The sequence below is a fragment of the Canis lupus genome, chromosome 14 (assembly GCF_048164855.1).
Source record: "Canis lupus baileyi chromosome 14, mCanLup2.hap1, whole genome shotgun sequence".
Lineage (NCBI taxonomy): Eukaryota > Metazoa > Chordata > Mammalia > Carnivora > Canidae > Canis > Canis lupus.
Window position 1 is genome coordinate 3,102,066 of NC_132851.1, and position 23,099 is coordinate 3,125,164.

General features: G+C 33.5%; 1 protein-coding gene across 21 annotated transcripts in view; it reads left to right on the forward strand.

Moving 5' to 3' along the window:
- Positions 1–23,099, forward strand: part of VPS13B (vacuolar protein sorting 13 homolog B) — a 733,948-nt gene that overhangs the window by 164,289 nt on the left and 546,560 nt on the right. Inside the window, exon 18 of one of the 21 annotated variants that reach the window (XM_072773987.1) lies at positions 461–22,268. The exons of the other annotated variants lie outside the window; for them this stretch is intronic. Coding sequence (XP_072630088.1) covers positions 461–522 — 62 coding nt within the window. The 3' untranslated portion in view covers positions 523–22,268. Of the gene's footprint in view, positions 1–460; positions 22,269–23,099 lie in introns of those variants that run through there. 21 annotated transcript variants of the gene reach the window in all.

Below are 23,099 nucleotides of genomic sequence, written 5' to 3' on the forward strand. Positions count from 1 at the left end.
AACAGGTTTTATATAAGCTATATATGAAGACGAAAATGAAGAAAATTCTAAAATGATAAAAATATTAGCTTTTTAAAGCCAGGGAGAATCTTTAATGGCTATCCTCTAAAAGACATGTCTTTGAAGCTTATCCTTTTATACTGAAATTAAAACTTATGAATCCTAGTAATTCTTGCTTTTCTAAGTAATTCTTTTGGCCAGTACTTTCCAATCTAGACATTGCTATGTTCACAGATTTAAAAAACTTCTTTAAATAGTTTCTGCAGCCAATTTAGCAGATAGGAAATTAGTACCTTAGTTTTAAATACACATTTCTTTTTCTTTTAAGATTGAGTGTCAAAGAAACAAAATGTAATTTTACGTATATGTCTAAAATCATGCTGTTAGAATATAAAGATTTGTTGAGATCCACTGTCACTTACCTTATTCTAAATAGTATTTCTTTCTTTCAAATATTCAGATTCACCTCTAAAATGGCCAAGATTTGTCATCACTGGGACAATTGGAAAGAATGACATGTAGACCATAAATATAGCCGTGAGAAGTACCAAAAATGTTTTGATTAATGAAGCAGCGATGTAGTTAGCTTATGATCACTTTGAAGGACAATTCTTGGCTGTCTGATATAGTCAGGACCTTATAATTTAAGTTTTTCTCCCAGGTTGCCCCTTCCTCCACATTGCCATTTAGTAATTGTGGGATCCTTAGGCATGTTACTTAGATTCTTCAAGTTTCAGTTTCTTTATTGTAAAATATGGATAATAATACATTTTTAATGGTTTGTAGTGATAAATTGCATTCATCACAGTGCCTGGCTTAATAACTGGAGGCTAGTATTATTAATGTTATTGACACAAACAGTAAAATATATGCTGGATTATTTCCCAATTTTATGAAGGGTAATGGGATTTTCTAATTCAGTAAAGGAAAGGAACTAAAACTAAGAGGAATTTTGTTTGATAGAAGAACCAATGGGATTTTTTTTTAAAGACTTATTTTAGAGAGAAAGAGAATGAGCACACACACACACATGAGCAGGGGGAGGGGCAGAGGAAGAGAAAGAAGGAGAGAATCTCCAGCTGACTCTCCATTGAGAATGGGGCTCTATCTCACTACTCTGAGATCACGACCTAAGCTGAAATTAAGTCTCATGCTTAACCAAGTGAGCCACTCAGGTGCTCCAGAACCAGTGGGATTTTTAAGCCCTAAAACTGGAATTGACCAGGGTGACAGTTACTCATTGAATGACATTGAATTTTTTGTTTTCTAATGCCCTTTCCCTACAGAAAACACTGTTTACTGTTCTTGTGACATCCAGCAATGTATTTATCATAGGATGTTAGTTACTTAAATGTTTCTATTTCCTCTTGAATGGATTAAAAAATTTATTTTGAGACACATAGTTTTTAAATGTGTACTTCAAAAGGTAGCTCTAATGTAATTATTAAGTATTCATAATTGATGCCATACCACTTTTGTTACTGGAGATGATTTTAAGTAGTATGTTAGAAACTTTGTTTTTAATTGTAAAAATTATTCTACTCTGTTGGGAAAAAAATATATCCCACATATTATACTTTGGTTTCAGATACTATTGCTTAAGATAATGGAGTAAGAGTTTGCTCATGAAATAAATTTATCATGAATACAAGTAAAAAATTGTAGATAAATTTAAAGAATAAATTGTATTAGATAATTACTGGCCTGCCATTTGCCAGACACTCTTCTAAGTACTTGGTATCTATTGGGTCTTTTAGTCCTCACAATGGTTTTGAGAGGAAGGTACTATTATTCTCCTCATTATACAGATGAGAAACCCAAGCACAGAGAGATAAACGGTCTTGTTCTTGGGTATAGATCTAGTAAGTGGCAGAGCTGTAATATCACGACATGTGTTTTGACAGTGTCCAAGCTCTTAGTCCCTGTGAAATACCACTGAATCTTTATTAGATAAATAAGAGCATGAACGATACATGGATAGTGTAGCAATAATGTTAGTTACACAACTCTATAAAATTTGCGAACACTGCTCTAGATAAGTGAATATTTCTAATATATGATGAATATATTTTCATGTACATATATATAGGATTAAATAGACATGGCTTCAAACTGTGTCAAAGTATTTTAAGTATTACACGAAGCATTATTATTTTATCATGTCTTTGATATAATGAAATATGCTTAATTTAAGAAAGTATGGTGAAGCATACCATCGTTAATGGTTAATGTTTTGGGTTTTTTTTCCACCACTTTGGTACCTGTTTTTGTAGAAGGAAATATTCATAATTTATACCTAGAGAAAGTTGGTTTTTCACGTCCTTTACAAGTGTACTCCAAACTGTTTGATATTTTAGTTTCAGGATTTAAGTTCTAACAAAGTCATGTGACAGCAGCAGCAGTGAGGTGCAGTGAAAGCTCTCTCAGGAGTACTCTTATTAGAAAGGAAGATTTTGGGTCTGTGAGGTTGTGTGGGCCTGAATGTGATTTTTATTTGATATATGAGCTGTGACATTACTATTGCATGACTGAGATGTACTTGTAAGTGCTGTACTATGCAGATGGGTTTTTTTCTGAAACAAAGCCAGAAATAAAATCTTGAATGTGTTCATTTAGTGGGGAGAGAATACTTCATAGAAACATATGGAAACATTTCTAAGTTTTTTTTTCATTAAATGAGCCTTTTACTTTCTAAGCATTTTTATGATTGTTCAAGTTAATATGTCATTTGCCTCATATTTTCCAAGTTTAGTGAGACATGGAAGTCTTATAGAGCTGGGATGTTTTGAAACAACCTGATCGCTTTAAGGAAGGCACATTTTAGGATTAGGTTTAGATGATTATTAGAAAATTAGGATTGGATCATTAATCTATTTTTCATTAGATTATTAATCATAAGGCAATCCATCACTAAATATTTTAATATTATGGAATTTGGTGAAGAGACATATAGTAGTTATTTTCTTTTTACTTATTTTTATATTGTGAAAGCATAGGGCAACATTAAAGAAAATCATAAAAGGAAAAAATACCACAAAAATAACATGAGTTTTTAATTTTCCATGTTCCCTTCTAACCCATGTCCTTATACATAAAGTTTCACATCATTCTGTATTATGAATATACCATTTTATGTTGTTTTTCTTTTATTACATTACATTAAAACTTTTTTCTTTTTGATGGTCACATACTTTGCTCTCTCCCATTGTGAAAAGTGTACAAAGAAAATTTCCTTAGATTCTAAGTTCCCTTCAGCTTCTCATTTATCTTCCTCTTTTCTTTTTTTTTTATTAAGATTTTTTATTTATTTATGATAGTCACACAGAGAGAGAGAGAGAGAGGCAGAGACACAGGCAGAGGGAGAAGGAGGCTCCATGCACTGGGAGCCCGACGTGGGACTCGATCCCGGGTCTCCAGGATCGCGCCCTGGGCCAAAGGCAGGCACTAAACCGCTGCACCACCCAGGGATCCCATCTTCCTCTTTTCCTTCACAGAGAAATAACTTAGAATGATGTACAGGTTGCTTTTCCACTTAGCTTTGATGCTGAATCCAGTGTATATTTTGTAGTTTTTATCTTCCTTAACTCCATATTTGACACAGAACTCTCTTCTTGATTTGTGGGCTCCTCTCCTTTGTCTTTTATATTTGACTTTGATGAAGTACTTGGAATAAACTCTTCCTCCTGTGTGGCTTCAGCTACCACTTATACACTGACAACTGCTTCATTGAATTCTCTGGACCAGTTGTTTTTCCTAAAACTGAGAAATTCATTTGCATGTGCTAAGGTATCTAAAACTCACTATATTTAAGTTGAAATTTAATTTTTCCTTTCTCACATAACTAATGGTATCACCATTTACCTGTTGTCTTATGTAGAAAACTTAGGAATCATTATGTTCTGTCAGTTCTGTCTCTTAAATCTGACCTCTGTTTATCCAAGGGATACAAACATAATGATTTGAAGGGGCCCCTCGTCCCAATGTTTGTAACAGCAGTATCCACATTAGCCAAACTATGGAAAGAGCCCAGATATCTATTGACAGATGAATGGATAAAGAAGATATGGCACATATATACGATGGAATATTACTTGGCCATTAAAAAGAAGGAAATCTTGCCATTTGCAATGGCATGGATGGAATTAGAGGATATTATGCTAAGGGAAATGGTCAGAGAAAGATAAATACCATATGATTTCACTTATACATGTAATTTAAGAAACAAAACAGATGAACATAGGGGGAGGGAAGGAAAAAGACAAAAACAGAGGGAGGCAGATCATAAGAGATTCTTAACTCTAGGAAACAAACTGAGGGTTGCTGGAGGGGAAGTAGGTAGAGGGATAGGGTATGTTGGTGATGGGCATTAAGGAGGGCTCTTGATGGAATGAGTGCCTAGTGTTATATGTCACTGATGAATCACTAAATTCTAACCCTGAAACTAATAATACATTATATGTTAACTAAATTGAATTTAAATTAAAAAAAGAATAAAATAAAAAAATGCTTTCTTTAAAAAAGTCTGACTATTAAATATTCATTATCGGGGCTATACCACTTTTGTTATTAGAGATGATTTTAAGTAATATGTTGGATACTTTTTTTTTTAAAGATTTTATTTATTCATGAGAGACACAGAGAGAGAGAGGCAGAGACATAGGCAGAGGGAGAAGCAGGCTCCATGCAGGGAGCCTGATGCAGGACTGGATCCTGGGTCTCCAGGATGAGCCCCTGGGCTGAAGGTGGCGCTAAACCACTGAGCCACCTGGGCTGCCTGGAAATTTAGTTTTTAGTAGTAAAAATTATCTACTTTGTGTTACCATGTCTTATTTCCAACTGGGATCTTACCAAGTGATCTCTCAGTCCTTTCTTGTTCTTTTCCAGTTCTTTCTCTCCATTGCAGTTTTTGATTGTTATAAAATAGAATTCTGATTATGTCCTTAAGTGGTTTCCCATTTGTGTTCACCATAAAATTGGAACTTCGTTGCAAGTCAGTACAAGATCCTTTCATGATCTCTTGGACTCTTCTCTGGACATGTTCTTGAAGCCCTTTTCTTTTGCTATTTTGAAATATTGTCTGTCCAAGCACACATAACCTCCTATCCTTTATTGTTGCCCATGGTGTTGCATCTGCCTGGAACAGTTTTCCTACCCTCATAATCATTTCTTCCTTTTGTCTGCTTAACTGCTTTTTCTTTAAGACTTAACTGAAGCTTCATATACCTTAGTTTGAGTTAGGTGTACTTCTTTCATATTCCTGTGTATGCTGTCTACCACAATGCCAAATATAGTATATGTTTCAAAAATGTTCTTTTTAATTGGGCTATTAAATAGTATACTACCAAGTTAATATTTTGGGGATACATTAACACCTGGATTTTAGATAATTGATAGTTGCTTTTTAGGTAAAGTATTTTGCATCTCCATGCATATTAGTATTTTTAAAAGTTATTTTCCTGCAAAAATAATCCTAAGAAAAATACTGAATCATGATAGGGACACTTTTTATTTTTTTTAAATTAAAATTTTTTTTTTTAAAGATTTTTAAAATTTATTCATGGGAGACATAGAGAAAGAGAGACAGAGACACAGGCAGAGGGAGAAGCAGGCTCCTTGCAGGGAGCCTGATGTGGGACCACTCGATCCTGGGACCCTAGGATCACACCTTGGGCTGAAGGCAGGCACTAAACCGCTGAGCTATCCAGGCGCCCCTGGGACACTTTTTATGATTCTTGGTTATCATCCTTTGATTCTTAGTATTAATCTTGCTCAAAATACATGTTATAGGTTACTTATAGCAACTTTCAGAAATCAAAATTATTGGTATTGTTATAACACTTCTACTTTTTAAGGAAATAGATCCTTAAACTGACCGTCATTAATTTTTGCATTAAGTAAACATATATATGTCACAAACATAGTATGCCACTCTTTGTGCTCTGATTCTTTTCTTGGTTAAATGCAAAATAGGTTTACCAGGAGAATGGAAATATATTTATAATGTAATTTATAACAGTTATTCCACTAATTGGAGTTGGCCTATAAAATATGCAGACAAATCAGTGTTAAACTTAATGTATTCATGCCATAAGTTTAATAAACTTTGTTTATATTTGAGAGTAACTTTATTAAGTGAAAAATTGCCTTTTTCCATGTTACCATTGTATTTTTGCTTTTATTCCCTATATTAGAAGAAGATTATTTCAATTTGGATCAGATTTTAATGAGTAATAAAAATTAAATGTTTTTTCTTGGAAAATATAATTAATAGATTGCTGGAGAAGCTCAATTTAATTTTTTAACAAGTTGAATTATTAGTATTTACAATATAGTTTATCTGTTTATTAAAGTATTCTGATATGTTTCATATTTCAATATTAAAATATAAGCAGATGGCTATAGTATTTCTTTGTACATGATATCCACACAAGAACTCTTTGTACTGTTGGCAGTACTGTTACACAGCTCCTTACTACAGTAAGTAAATATATTACCTAAACCCTTAATCAACCTACCATTGCCACTGATGACCCAATGCTTAAGTTGTAACACTATGCTGCTGACCCAGACTCTGGGGGCTTATTTTATTTTATTTTATTTTATTTTATTTTATTTTATTTTATTTTTTGATGCATTGCTGTAGGGAATTTTAAGGGTGTGGAACCAAGCCATTTTCTCTGTTGGACTCATTTCCACTTTTATTTCCTATGGGAGGCTTAGCCTTCCTTTAAAATACTAGGATTTAAAAACTGTTCACCTATTCTGTGGTTACTATGTGTAGGAATAACGCTGTTTGCTCATTTTAACTCACTGAATTAAAAAAATTACTGAAGCTTAACTATTGCTGCAAAACAATTCTCAAAATTAAAATTTCTAATTCATAAAATGCTTTTTTGCTAGATACTTTATTTTTGTGCATGTACATTTTTCATAGTTTAATTTTATCCTTATATGCTAGGAATATTTGGCCTGATGTTGTCCCAGGAGGGTATAATTGAGAACTGACAGGTTATATGAAGTTGAAAAGAAATTTAATGAGTTGTAAAAAGCAGTGCTTCATTTTTCCTTGGTAACTAATATATTATTTTTAAGGAAATGTTCTAAAAAGTTCAAAATAACTAGGCCTCTAAACTGAATAGTAACTTTAAATTTTGACAAAGTTTATTCACTAAGAAGAATAAAGTTATTTTATTTTTAGATTACAGTGTACAAATGTTTGGGGCTTGAATGTTCTGACTAGTTATTTAACCTTACAAATAAAACTATGTAAAATCACATGCTTTTAAAGGTTTCCAAAAAATTTTAGTTCATTTTCTTTTGTCATCAAGAAATTTATAGAACATCCCACTTGAACTACCTGCCTTGTAAGGTGCAGGGGTTATTAGTATGAGGCAGGCATATATCGAAGGAACTCCATCCTTAATAGAGAAACAGACATAGAAGCACATCAGAATAGTTTGATAGGTACTGCTAGATGTTCAAAAGGGAGCCACAGAAAAAGAGCAGTTGATGATATTTGAAGGCTTCCTAGAGGAGGTAACATTTGAATTAAGAATTATATATAAATAAAGTAATCATCTAAGTGCCCTGTGCTTCTGTTAGGAGTTTGAGAGAGGGAGGGTGTGTGAATGCAGTAGAGAGTGGAGGTGGTGATTAAGTATTTCATCAGATACTTGATATGAAAGCTCTGTGCATTGTTAAACATGCCATTTTAATTTATAGGCATACGGAGTGAGTTTTGAAATGGAAACAGTGCTGGTCAGGTTCTCCAGGAAGTAGACACTGAGATGGAGTTAGGATTCGTGAGAGTTTACTGGGGAAGAATACCTGTGGAAAGAAAAGAGTGGTATCAGGATTGGTCAGAAGCAGTTGTCACATTGTGATGCTGACTTGATCAAGTCCCCTCCAACCCAACAGAGACCTTTGTAACAAGGTTGGAGGACTCCTGCATTGCGTGGAAATGACTAGACCCTTTTACCACCATTTCTCAGATGATGGCTATGGACTTCCCGGAGAGAAATATGTCTGACTGGAAAGGTGAGGCAAAAGCTAATGAAGCTAACACCTGGAGGCTGTCAGCTATCACACTCCTTGCAGCTAGGCAGTGTGTCCTTTGTTGAAATCTGATCCATGGGGGCACATCTTTGTTGTCACAAGAAACCTGGATAGGATGGACCTTGGGATGATGACAATCATTCATTCATTTGGTCAGTCAGTAAATATCAGATACTTCCTCTGTGCTAGGAGTAGTGCTGAGCGTGGATGATATAAAGTAATGCAGATAATGTCCCTATTCTTATGTAGGGCCAAGATCTGGTGGTAGGATAGTCCAAACAAGGACATCCAGCCTAAGAACTCTGTTATGGGCAACAGCTTGGCAAAATGGAGAGAAAGAAAGGCCACTATGGAGAAAAGGAAAGGAGGGAGATGAGGCTAGAGAATTTGGTCAGAGCCACCAGAGCCTTGCAAAAAACCACAGTAAGGATTTCAGAGTTTATTCTATTGCAATGAGAGGTTACTGGAGGATTTTAACTAAAGGAGTGAGACAATTTGACTTATGGTTTGAAAGGTTACTCCTACTTATCAAATCCCACATTCAGTAGTCATAATGCAAATATGTCTTGACTTCTGACTTACACTATGTAGTCACTTGGAGAATTCTGTATTGTTGGCAATAGTATATCTACAGAGTAGTGTATCTATTTCTTTTACCCATTTTGCATATTTCTGTAGTAACTCATTAATTTCTTTTGTTTTTAAGTAACTGTTACTCAATTACAAGAGCCATATTTAATTAATTAATTAATTTATTTTTATATTATTTATTCATGATAGAGAGAGAGAGAGAGAGGCAGAGACACAGGCAGAGGGAGAAGCAGGCTCCATGCAGGGAGCCCGACACGTGACTCGATCCCGGGACTCCAGGATCACGCCCCGGGCCAAAGGCAGGCGCTGAACCACTGAGCCACCCAGGGATCCCCAAGAGCCATATTTTATTTTTTTTTATTTTTTTATTTTTTTCATATTTTATTTTTTAGTTGAATATATAGAACTTGTTTATTTTTTGGCCTTAGTTCTGAAAAAGGCAAGTAAACTTCTTTGTAGAAATTTTATTTAGGCATTTGAAACTCTTCATGAGAATGTGTTGCTAATTTTTATAGTTTAACTAGTCCCTCACTGGATCCATACAACTCTCTGGTGTTGTATAGGACAAAATTTAAAGATCCCAGGTTTCTTGCATATAGCAGAAACCTGCACATTGCTGGCTTCCAGAGCTGTTCTTATTTTTCTTGGGATCAGAAGTTTGCTTTTCTCCCCTAAGAATTTTTAGGACTCCCATCTCCACCCTTACATTAACTTGCCTAATTGAGAATGATTTTAGGTATCTGTAACTCTTATTTAAGACTTACATTGTTTATTGGAAATAAAGCTCTAGTTTTGCCAAGTGTCTTGTCAGTGCTAGTTTGAATCTTGTTTAGGAATAGATAACCATTTATTAATCATGTGACTTAGGCAAATCTCTTTATCTCTTTAAAACTCAGTTTCTTTCTCTGTAAACTGAGAAAGACCAGTGGTACTGCTTTATAAGCTTATAGTAAGAAGTAAGTGAAATAATATAGAATGTCTGGCATAACATGACTGTTCTAGAAATGAAAATTGTTGCTATTTTTACCGTTACCTTAAAATGTGATTATTGCTTTGTTAGGGATATATGCAAGTACAGATTCAGCTTGGGTATTCATCTAAAATCTGCTCGTTGGCTTTAGCTCTGATTTCAGTCTTTAAAAGATTGAGCAGCAGAATAGCTACTTCAGTGTCATTTATGGCATTCTTGAATTTGTGTGAGAAAATACTTACCATTGTATATAATAGCCTAACAACATCAGTAAAATAAATGAGGCATGTCACTTAGATTTATTATTGTCACAATTTTCACTCTCAATTATAGGTGAGCATTCTCTATGTAACTAAGAATGAGCATTTTCTCTTAGATTTTATATGTTGAAATTCTGTCAGTGACTTGTATAAATATTATTACAAGAGTAAAATACTAAAAGGACCAATACTTGTGAAAACTTAATTTTATGCAGAAAAGTAGTATTTTAAAAGTTCAGTAATAAGGTAAAGATATTGATAGTTGTATTGATTTTCATTCATTTTCTAATTAATTAAGCAATCAATCTCTAAAGATAAGTTATGAATTCCTATTTAGGAATTCCATATGTCTTATAAAGTTGAATTAAAGTCAGAAATCAGAATGATTGAGGAGAGATAAATCAAATGATCAGTAATCATTTACTGATCAGTAAGTATCTACTTCATTTGAAATTGAACCTATATTGAGTATTGCAAGTGTGTAGAGACTACAGAAATAACAGCTGACAGAAGGTGAGAGAATGTGTATTTTACTGCCAAATTATGTCAGCTCTTAAAATGCTCAATAAAAATTTATAACAATAGTTACTTTTTTCATTAGAATTTATATTTACTCTTATGTTCCAGAAATGTATTTTCTTATGATACTACTTGGCTTTGGTCACAGCTAAATAGTATGCTGTGTTTTTCTTTTTCCTTCTTATGGCTAACATATTCAATTGCTGTAATATACAGGATGTTGGGTAATTTTAGAAGAAGGAGCTTTTAACATCAAAATATTGCATTTCATTATAATTTTTTTCAGACTAGTTTCTATTTTAATTAACAATTAATAGATTGCATGCTATATATACATTTGAAGGATTTCTTAGAAGTTTCAATCAAAATTTGATCTGTGCAATCAGAACCATTGCCAAATCCTTTCCTTCTCAACTAAATAATGCATTACATTAAATCCACATTAGAAAAAAAACATTAAAATACCTTTTAATACAATTTATACACAAAGAATACTATCATAAAACATGTTCTGTGTGTTATTTCATTTTCCCTTTAGGTCAGTGCATATAATATTTACTCTCAGTTACTTGGTAAGATAATTATTAAAACTACTGTGAAATAGAGGGTGATATATAAATAAAACAAAATTTTGCTTTTTCATTTTTGCTACACTAGAACACTATGCACATCACTTATTGATTCTATTACTAATGGATGACAAAGAATAGTGTTTACTGTGAGTGGGAGGTAGACATCTTAAAAGTTTAAAAGCAATTGCGTAGTATCCAAATAAATAATACGGAACACATTTTAACAATACAAGAACTACTTTAATTAACTGTGGTATAATATGGTGTGCATACCACTCATGGTAAACCACAGTAGCATTTACTGGGTGATGCTTCAAAACACACTACTGTTTTTCATGTACTTTAATTGACCAAATGTGTCATAGAGGCATTATCAAAGGTATGGTAAACAGTTCTCAGGATTTTTCTTTAATGGTGACTCTAACATATAGTTCATTTGTTGATATCAATTCATTGGAATTTTAAAAATATGTTCATAATGACTTAAGTATGAAACAGTAATGATTTTTACTATTTTTGCTGAAGCAGAGAGCAGATAAATTAGAAGGATTTGTTTCTAGGTATAGTCAACAATGACCTATTACATTCACCCAGTAAAACTGCTAATGAAGGCAAGTGGAGAATGAAGGAAAAAATGGATGGTATTTCCTATCTGTAGAGATTTCTGGAAACTTGCTATTTCATAATGCAGTGGACATTAGAGCAGTTATAAAAAAACTAGTTCTATAACCATATTTTAAACTTTTGGAGTAAATGAGATACTGATGGTATTTTTCTCTCCACAAATGTATAGTGTTTGCTTTTACAAATCCTTTTTAGATTATTTGATAAGAACTTCAAAAATTGCTATGAAAATTGAGGATTATAACTATAATATTCTATTATCATTATATTTTAATGTGTTGCCAATGCAAAGGTAACAATTGAGGCTGTTTGTGAAATTGGTGGGGTCAAGTGATCAGGATAATAGATTAGAAAACAGGACAACAGGTCATGAAAATGTATTGCAAGTGAGCAAAGAGAAGTGAATAAATATTTAATAACAAGTCCTGATTGAAACAGAAAAAGTATAAAAGATTTTTTTGGACAGTGAGCTATATACTATAGTTACTTGACTACAATATGTGCATTAAGTGGTTGTTTTCTAACTTAGGAATGGCCCACATCCATTACAAAACTATTCATGATCCCCATTTCTCCAGCTTCATGTCCTATTACTCTCACTCCTATTACCCAATAGGTTCCGCTCCCACTGAGCTTCTGTAATAGCTCCTGGCTCCTGGACATAGTCTTTGCTCTTCCCTTAGGCTCGTGACTCGTTTTTTTTTTTTTTTTTAATTGCCTGGAGTATTCCAATTCACTCCCCTCACTTCTTTTCTGGCTTCTCTTTATCATTTAATACCATTTCTCTAGATCAAGCTAGGGTCCCCTTTCTATATAATCTAAAAGCATCCTATGCATCTCCTATCCTATTACTTACTACATTTCATTGTAATTTCTTATTCAATTATTCACTTCTTTATATAAATTTAAAATAGTTTTTGTGGAAAAAGATAATGTTTATAGTTAGTCAAACACAAAATAAAAATGTTTTGGATGAATGGATTTTGATTCTAGTATTTACCAGTTTTTAAATTTAGGAGGCATAAATACTTAAATGTTACCTCTTAGTCCAGCATGTGGGGATGGAGAAGGGGGAGAGAACAAGTGACCGTGAGGCAAGGTTAGGTAAAAAATGATATTTGTACGGAGTTTTTGAAGGATGAGTGAAGCTGGACCTGGTAGCTGTTAAGTATAGATTAAATTTTGGCAAGAATTTTTTCTCCTGTGTATTCTGGCACAATATCAGTAGAACAAAAAGTCAAAGGATGTTAGGCTATAATAAAACTTATGTTGGAAAAGATAAAAATTTCATGAGAAATTAATATATGAAAAATCTAAATAAATCTGAAATTTGCAGATGCTTCATTTTTATACTGACAGTTATTGGCCAGTTTCTTATTTCACTTCATAGTCAAAATAATTAAAACAATTTTAAGCACTAGGAGATTAACTGGGTATTGAAGAATAACTAGCATTATATACAAAGCACAGTATGCCTTATGGCATTTTGCTGTTCTATAATGCAGTCTAATGAATAGTAGTATGCTTTAGATATATTTGTCCTATGGTAAAGCTTATTTTTAGGATTTTACAAAATATCTCTCTCCCACTCAAAAAATTCAACTCAGAGAGAAAGGTGTTTATTTGACTCAGTCAAACAACATGCCAAAATATCTCAAACCTTCATGGCCTAAGAATCACTTTGGAGATGCTGCTAAAATACAGGTTCTCAGGCCCATTCTATTTTGTAGGTTTGTCCTTTCTCTCTGACTTTTAATAAGCATCCAGGTGGTTTTGATACTAGTGATGGACACTTACTCTCTTGACCATTTAGTGGCAGGACTTCTACATTCTGTATAAATCTGAAATTCTTTTGTACAATTATATTCATATTGTCATGAACTTTGAATACTCAAGTACATTCAAGGGATGTTATTTATTTGAAAGCATGAGGCTTCATGTATGGATTGATAAAATCACTCAAATGTACTCATCCTATGGGTACTAAACTTTGCGGAATAAATTATAAGCGGTTTTGTTGATTGTAGTCCATGGAAAATAAAAATGAGTAATATTGCTGTAAGATGTCTGAAATGTTCAGTAGTATGAATAATGGTAACATTTATCTTTATTTTATTTTTTTAAAGATTTTATTTATTTATTCATGATAGACATAGAGAGAAAGAGAGATTGGGGTAGAGACACAGGCAGAGGTAGAGACACAGGCAGACAGAAGCAGGCTCCATGCAGGGAGCCTGACGTGGGACTCGATCCCGGGACTCCAGGATCACGCCCTGGGCCAAAGGCAGGCACCAAACCTCTGAGCCACCCAGGGATCCCAACATTTATCTTTTTTTTAAAACAATTTTTATTTATTTATGATAGTGAGAGAGAGAGAGAGAGAGAGAGAGGCAGAGGCAGAGGCACAGGCAGAGGGAGAAGGAGGCTCCATGCACCGGGAGCCCGACGTGGAATTCGATCCCGGGTCTCCAGGATCATGCCCTGGGCCAAAGGCAGGCGCCAAACCACTGCGCCACCCAGGGATCCCCCAACATTGATCTTTATACTGTAAAATTCACTTTGGTTTTTCTGGCATTCCACCAGTGCCATATTCTGAGAGTATGTCTTAATAATCTCTGCAGTGAACCGTCAATTTGGCTTTTGAAACATAGTCAATTAAATAAAAAAGGTGTAATATAGTATATATTTCCCTAATTGACTTTATAAGAAAATAACTTTGTTTTTTCTTGGTTATTTTTTGATTATATATTGCTTATAAAACATACAGAACTTGGGCATTTGTTTTATATCTTTAAATTTTTTATTAAGCTAAAGTAATATATGTTTATTTTAGCATGTGAAGCAATATGGATATATAAAGAAATTTTTTTTTTAAATTTTTTTTTTATTTTATTTATTTATGATAGTCACAGAGAGAGAAAGAGAGAGAGGCAGAGACATAGGCAGAGGGAGAAGCAGGCTCCATGCACCGGGAGCCCGATGTGGGATTCGATCCCCGGTCTCCAGGATCGTGCCCTGGGCCAAAGGCAGGCGCCAAACCGCTGCGCCACCCAGGGATCCCAAGAAATATTTTTTGAAGAGTTAATTTCCTTTCCACTCCTTGTTTTTCCACCTCACTTTCTCTATGCTTGTACACACACATTTGTAAGTTTGTGTTGAATATGTATGTTGTATTTAAATATGTTTGCATATTTTAGTATTTTAGAAACCTGCCTTTTCAGTTAATACCATTGTCATGGTTATTATTTTAGAATAATAGGAGAAATGTAACATGTTCTACTTAATAGCTGCATATTACTTTAATAGTATCTGAGTGCTATTATTTATTCAGGCATTCCTTTCTTGATGAACTTTTAGGAATTTCCTTATTTCTACCACTCCTCATAATGGTATAACATAATTTTGCATATTAATATCCATATATATTTTCATATTCTTTCTGTAAGGTGGATCTAAACTACAGGACTATAAGTCAAAAAGAATGTGTATTTCCACTTAATGAATTCCTTTTATTAGATATATAACATTTTATATTCCTTTTTTAAAAATAAAAATACATTATAGAATATGGGAATTATTAAAAAACATGTAGATGAAATAAAAATCATCTGTAAATCTACCAGCAAAAAAAAACCAATATGATATATTGCAGTATAACTTTACAGGTTTTTTTTCAATATCTACTTTTTCCAATTCATTACATCAATTGTATTTAATCAACTAAGGTTTATATTTACCTTAGGAAGAAGATTTGGCAGAGTACTTTCAAGACCCTTATGTTTAAATGTAGATTTGTCTTTATTTTTCCTACTACTTTTGGTTAGAACAGATGAAAACTTCCAATAAAACTTCTAATATAGTCTAGAAAGTACATTATTGAAAGAGAAAGGAGAAATAGCTGTAAATCAGTACTGAGAAAGTTGGGGTTGTTGATGTGGCTTCTTCCTGATTACTTCAGGGAGTTTCATTAAGTTACTTGACATCTCAGAACCTCAGCTTCCTCTAATGTTTCCATATGTGGAAAACAGTGACTTAGTATTTTGAGAGTTATTTATTTGCAATTGAAGAAAAAGAATCAAAGATTAATTTTTTAAAGATTTTATTTATTTATTCATGAGAGAGAGGCAGAGACACAGGCAGAGGGAGAAGCAGGCTCCATGCAGGGAGCCCGAGGTGGGATTCGATCCTGGGACTCCAGTATCATGCCCTGAGCTGAAGGTAGACGCTCGACTGCTGAGCCACCCAGGTGCCCCTGAAGCAAAGATATTAATAATGGTCTGTTGATACATGGTCTTCTGTGTCTTAGATCAGAAATGATTTAAAAGTTTTCCAGACTCAGTGTCAGGAGTTCTTCATACACCCTTGTGAGTCAGTCCTGATCACTCCTATAGCCAATTCTTTTCTTTTCTTTCTTTTTTTTTAAGATTTTATTTATTCATGAGAGACACAGAGAGAAAGAGAGGCAGAGACACAGGCAGAGGGAGAAGCAGGTCCATGCAGGGACCTGATGCGAGACTCGATCCTGGGACTCCAGGATCACGCCCTGGGCCAAAGGCAGGTGCTAAACTGCTGAGCCACCCAGGGATCCCCTATAGCCAATTCTTGTTCTGATTTCTGTTATTGTAGGTTAGTTTTGCTTATTTTTGAAATTAATGTAAATGGAATCATATAGCATATATTGTTTTGTATCCTGTTTCCTTCAATAGAATGTTTATGTAATTCATTGATGTATGAATATACCATATATCCATGCTATATATAATTATGCTATTCTGTTTAGTATCCATCATTTATTAAATAGGTAGGATAGGTTGTTAGGTTCTAAGTAAAAAGTGAGTTGCAGAAAAGTTTGTATAGCACCATGCCAGTTTTATTTTTAAGATAATGATTGGGGATCCCTGGGTGGCGCAGCGGTTTAGCGCCTGCCTTTGGCCCAGGGTGCGATCCTGGAGACCCGGGATCGAATCCCACGTCGGGCTCCCGGTGCATGGAGCCTGCTTCTCCCTCTGCCTGTGTCTCTGCCTCTCTCTCTCTCTCTCTCTCTGTGTGACTATCATTAAAAAAAAAAAACTTAAAAAATTAAAAAAAAAAGAGAATGATTGTTGTATTCATGTATGTATGTGCATATATTTGTGTATGTTAATGATAGATGGGTAAATAGGTCAGATAGGTAGTTAGATTGATAGTTTGGTGTGGAAAAAGTTTTATGGTACATACAAAACAAGTACCAGTTGTTGCCTTTTGTGAAAAGATAGGGTATGGATGAGGTGGAAAATAGAATGTGGAAGGCCCAATTTTATAAACTTTAAAAAAGCCATGTAATTATGGGTATTTTGCCTTATGTTTTTTAATGTTTGTTTTTCAGTATTTTTTAAATGGGTAGATGGTGGAACATTCTTCTGCCAAATATTGCCTTTTTAAAAAAGTCAATAATAAAAATTAAAATAATTAATTTAAAAAATTTAAGTATTGCTTCCCCCCCCCCGTTCTTAATATCATTCTATTATGTCTTGAAGATTTTTTCTAATTGCATGGAGAAATGCATCCTTTAATTTAGTTCTCACCATTATACAATTGCTCCCCACTTCTCACACACAAGCATATTCTGCTCATTATGGTTTTTCATGGATGTTGTCTGTACGTGTGTGTGTGTGTGTGTGTGTGTGTGTGTGTGTAGATAGCTGGCTGTTTTAATCAACCCTGCTCCCCTGACTCCCAATTTATTTTCTTTAAGAGGTCTTTTAAAAGTCCTAGTAATTGTTTACTAAGTATAGAACTTTTAAGCAAGTGAGATATGATTTATTTAGGCAAGTGACTAGCTTTTCAGTATTTGTAGTGACTGTTTTAAACTCCTAAGGATGTCTCATTTTTGATGACTGATGCAAATAATTAGAATTGGTCTTAGATATAGATTTAACTTGTAAACTTCTAAGGAGTCCATGAAATCAACTTGAAAAAAATGAAAGTGTATTTAAGTGTATCATACCTTGTTATTTGTTAGTTACTGTAATTCATAATCAAATCCATGCATACTAATATCATTAGTAAAGAACAAAATAAGTATAAAAATAAAATATTAAATCATTAACATATTACCATCAAAAAACCCCAGCATTTAAAAAAATATTATGACTATAATGATGTAGCTATTCTCCAAAGATAGCCATGAGTTATGCTTCTCATTATTTATATTCTTCTGTAGACCCATCCCCTAGAGTTTGGGCTAGCCCTCTGATGACTTGATTTGACTATTTGTGCAGAAGGTGTTACTGTATTACTTCCGAGGGTAGTTTGTAAGCGGCCTGGCAGCTTTTGCTTGAGTCACTTGGAATATTTGCTTTGGGTGAAGTTAGCTACCATTTAAGAAGTCCAGTGTCCTTTAGATTTTCATGTTGTAAGGAAGCTGAAGCTAGATACACAAAGAGGATCATGTAAGGAATGAGAGGGGGAGAGAGAGAGAGAGAGAGAGAGAGAGAGAGAGAGAGAGACAGAGATGCTTATCAGTTCACCTTCATGTTCCAGTCATCTTGGCTGATGGATCTGACATGAGTGATGAAACCATCTTGAATCTCTAGCTCACATGAGACTTCAGATGGTTCTAGCCCCAGCCATTTGACAGTAGCTACATGAGAGAGACTCAGGCAAGAACTACCCAGATGAGTCCAGGTATGAAATTATAAGAGGTAAAAATAGATTGTTGTTTTGGAGTAGTTCTACTGCAATAAACAACTGGAACAGTTATTATCAACTACAATTTGCTTTAAATTATTTTAATATGGAGATTGAATGCCAAGATACCTTGCTCATGCTTACTGTTTGACATTTTTCTTGATGACAGTATTTTGGACCAAAGGATACTGATGTAGATGTTTGACACAGATTGTAGATAAAGAGTTGTTCCAAGGTTGAGAACCCAAACTCAGCCTGATCCAACCTGGAGCATTTAAGGCTACTAGGAAGCTTTAAAGAGCAATGAATCACACCTCAGGGACCCATCAGTATTATGGGGATCCAGGTTGAATTTCAAGTATTTCCTATTTATAGTTACATAAAAGAACAACATAAGATGAGAGAATTTACTTTAAGAGAATTTTAATAATTATAAGCCTTTCATTCCTTCCTCTTCATTTATTTTATCTTTTCCTACTTTAGATTGTATTTTTGTGGCCTAGAGTAGTACTTAATAAAGTTAGGCTTCTAGTGGAAAGGTGAGATTTGTAGCAAAGATGATTTTTAAGTTCCTTTGTACCTTCCAGATAGAAGAAAACATGAATCGCCTGATGTCAGAGACTGCTGGTGTTTCTTGATTACTAACTCTTTGACCTCAAGTTCACTCAAGTTTAGTATATTAGGCATAATGCATTCAAGCTCATTTTCTAAGATATCTTTCATGTTTTATCAACTGCCAGGTGGACTTTTGAGCATTTTGGTGGAAATCTGGTTAAAGTAGTCGTAATTATCAACTGCCTGAAGTGCTTATCTGGTATTTTAAAGAATATTAATAAGGTCACATTTAATTTGGGAGATTTCACATGTGCAAAATGTTCGTGTCTTATATTTTCATTTATTTCCCTAGCCATTTGTAGGCTAATGTACTCTCATATCATATTTGAGAACTAAATATTTGTTTATAGTCTAACGTTAATATAGCATGTAACTTTTTATAGTTAAATGTCCTACGCAATTTTGGTCTGAAATAACAAACATTGCACATTAATCTTGAATGCATATGAATTGAAAAGTAAATTATAGGTATTATAAAATGTATTAAAGAAGTGGTAAATGTTTTAAAATATACTGATTAGGATTTGTAAATATTATAGCCAAGGTGTGCATTGGCAGTAGCTTCCAAAAATCAAAGACAAATTTGAAAGCCTTTTCATATTTTTCACTTAATAAGCCAATTTATAGATTATGGCTTATATTGAAAGCTAAAAAAACAAATTACATTTTGGTGATTCTAACAAAAACTTAATAAGAGGGCATTGCTTTAAAAATGACACAATTCACCAGTTATTTGGTAAGACTAGCATAATCATAAATTTCCCATCCATGCTTTTTCCAAAAATACTAACCCATATTGTTCTCTCTGGACCTGTTGTAAGGATGACTAATCCAACTGCTGAAGTTTCCCTTTATGTGTTTGATGGAACACTTGGCTTGCTGGACTACAGCTGTGTGTTTATGTGCAGTGCACACCTGCAGGGCCTGACAAATAGCTGTAGTATGCAGAGGATACAAAATTACCCTGGCAGTGCTGCACATAAGGAAGTTTCTGTTTTGAAGTCCATATGTGTGTGTGCTTGAGATGCCAGCTGGTGTATTTATGTTGCATGCACAGATGTAAAACTGCCAACTGATTTTATACCAAATAAAGTCTAATCTTTTTATATGTACTTTGTGTCAAAGTTATGAAGTGGTACATAAGAATGTTCTCACGACTTATGTCTTTTAAAATAAAAGGTGCTATTAAAAATATGAACTCTTCACACGACTAGGAAAGAGGGTAGTGACATACATAGATGTTATTTCTTAACTATTATCTTTGTGTGGAAGAATGTTATTATTGCCATATCATTATATAAATAAAGGATTGATTGATTATAATCAGTAATGATATATATCCTTTTTTTGTGGCTGGAGTTAAGGCTGTATTTAATCCAATCTATGAATACTGAAATGTGAAAGCTACATTTATATATTTACTTAACCTGAAGGTTTTTTCCTTTCTCTAGTATCAGTATACTTACTTTTAGCAAGCTGAAATGATAGTTTTGGGTGACATTTTTGCCATTGCATTTAAGTTTGTTCTGAAGAAATATTGATATTTAAGGGGATAATGTTTTTTAAGTTTAGGGAAATTTAAACAGCATGAAAACAGTAGAAAAGTCATTCTGAAGAAGTTTTAAAGGAATCAGGGTTTTGGTTTCTTTTAATATGTTACCTCTAACTAAATGAATATGTGTTTTATTTAATGTGTCAATTCTAAACAATAATAATTTGATAGTTTGGAAAATTGATCTTCAGATTAATACTTGCAAATTAGACTTCTCATGTCTGTTACTTAACTGCAGATTTATTTTAGAGTTGGAATTCTTTTTTCTGACTAGTGTTTGATATAGTCATTTCCTCAAAGAAAGGATATAGTCATTTCCTTGAAGAACTTACCAGCTAATGAATTTTTTGTATTTCTAGTATTAATGGGCATGGCATGTTTCAATTTACTTTTTAAAAGTACTGACTTTTACTATGTTTGAAATATGTGTACAAATTAAGATGGTTTTTAAGACATTGTACACTGAGAACTGGTTATCTGAATGGTTTTATTTTGCTTTTGCTTTACTTATAATTTCTAACGGTTTTTCTCCATCTATTTGATCTGTTTGATTTATAAATAATTGTAAGGAGAGAAAAAGGAATTCAAGTGCTTATCTAAAATTCTTAATTTTAATTATAAAAATTTAATATAAAAATATGTTGGCTTATTCTAACCAATTTTGCATTTGAAACATGCTGAATGTGTGCCTCACATATGTACGTCTAAATATATTAATTGATTCTTCTGGCATTGACATGTTTGTTTTGACTTTATATTTGTAGAACTGCCTTGTGATAGTTCCTTATTTGATTATATTTGTGCTGATGTTTTCTATACCTTACTAATTATTCATTGTTATTGATAATACTAAACTTGTAAGTATTTTTATTAATGTCTTTATTTTTATTAAGTAGCACACTTGTAGGTATGATTCCTCTTTCTTGAGTAGTAGGTATTACTTTGTCATGAAAGGATATGCTTTGCTTTTATTTCTGGCATGACTTTACTTAAACTCTATCATCTGATTTCAACAAATGTGAGAAGGGTCTTAGCTTTTAGAATTGTCCTTTAGTCTTAAAAGTATGAATTTTAGGGGCACCTGGGTGGTTCAGTCGGTTAAATATCCGACTCTTGATTTCAGCTCAGGTCATGATCTCAGGTCCTCGAATTGTGTCCTGTGTGTTGGGCTTGCACTCAGTGGGGAGTCTGTTGGAGATTCTCTCCCTCTCCCCACTCAAATAAATAAATGAATACATCTTTTTTTAAAAAAGTATGAATTTTGATTGAGTCAGGCTTCTTAATTCATGAAGACTGCTTCATCTGGAGTAAGTTATATAATGAGACAGAAAGATGCAATAGAAACCAAACCGTATCTCCTGATGGCTAAACCTGAGTGATAGAATGGTCTGGCACAGTGTACAATTAATCACACAGCAGAAGTACATCAAGAGACTAGGAAATTCCCAAAAAAGAGCAGAAAGGTAGTGTAGTATAGTTGTATGAACTCTTGTTAAGGAGACAAACTATAGCCTCATTGCTCACAATTGTGACATTAGGTTAGTTTCCTAGAATCATAGTTGAGTTTTTCCACAAGGAAAAGGGAATAGTAATTCTATTTTAATAAAGTTGATGTATTAATAAGGTGATAGACATAAAACTTCCTAAGGTTAGGATGTGGAGCTTGTAGAATAAATGTTGACTTTTTTTTTTTTTTTATGGCAGTAGTGGTAGGAATTTGAAATTAATTATGTAGGAAATAAAAGATATATGTAAAATTAACTCAGAAAAGAATAGAAACAGGAAATATTGTTAATAAATAAAAGATTAATTATAAATAAAAGAATATTTTAAAAACCAAACCTTGAATTTTTACAGCTATAAGAACTTTTATTACTCATTTGAGAGATTATGTTCCATACATTGTTTGGTTATTTAGTGCTAGGGCCAACTTCTTTTAGTAGGGTATCACTTCAAACACTGGGGCCGCCGCTGCAGGTTGCAAGCACATGATTGAAGGCTTCTAGTTCTCAGCTCATGCCCAGATGTCTTTCAATAACTATAGCCAGTAATTTCTTCAAATTGCTCACTTTATCAGCAGCACATGTCATCAATCCTGAAGTGGTTGCTCAAGTCAAACTGCAGAATCTTTAGCTTACAGACGCAGCTGCAAACAGGTGAACAGGCAGAAAGTAATTTGTGCAGCTTGGTGGCTGTCAGACGAAAGACAGACAATCTGTGTTTAAAACAGATTGCAGGCCCTGTATGGGCCAGACAAAAGGGATTTCTCCAACTGCAAATAATTCCAAGGTTAACATATTTTCCTTTCTGCCATTAGGTGATTTGTTAAAATTGGAAACAATGAACATTATAAATCTACACAGAAACTGGAGACAAGATGAAAGAGAAAATCAGATCACTAAATAGGTTTACATTTGTCTTTCCAAAGAAGTACAACTGGCATTCATATAAATTATTTTCTCACAAATTAAGCCAAGTTATAAAATAATTCTTTGAAATTTACAAGGTTATAAATGAAGCAAGTTGCATTAAGAATTGCTGATATTAAAAATAATGAAGCCTGAGCCAGTAGAGTTTTTATAAATATTTTGATTTCTAGAGTTGTTACTTTGTGATTGTTACAGTTGGCTTTTTGCAAATATTACTTAGTGTTTCCCAGATAGTTTATTAAT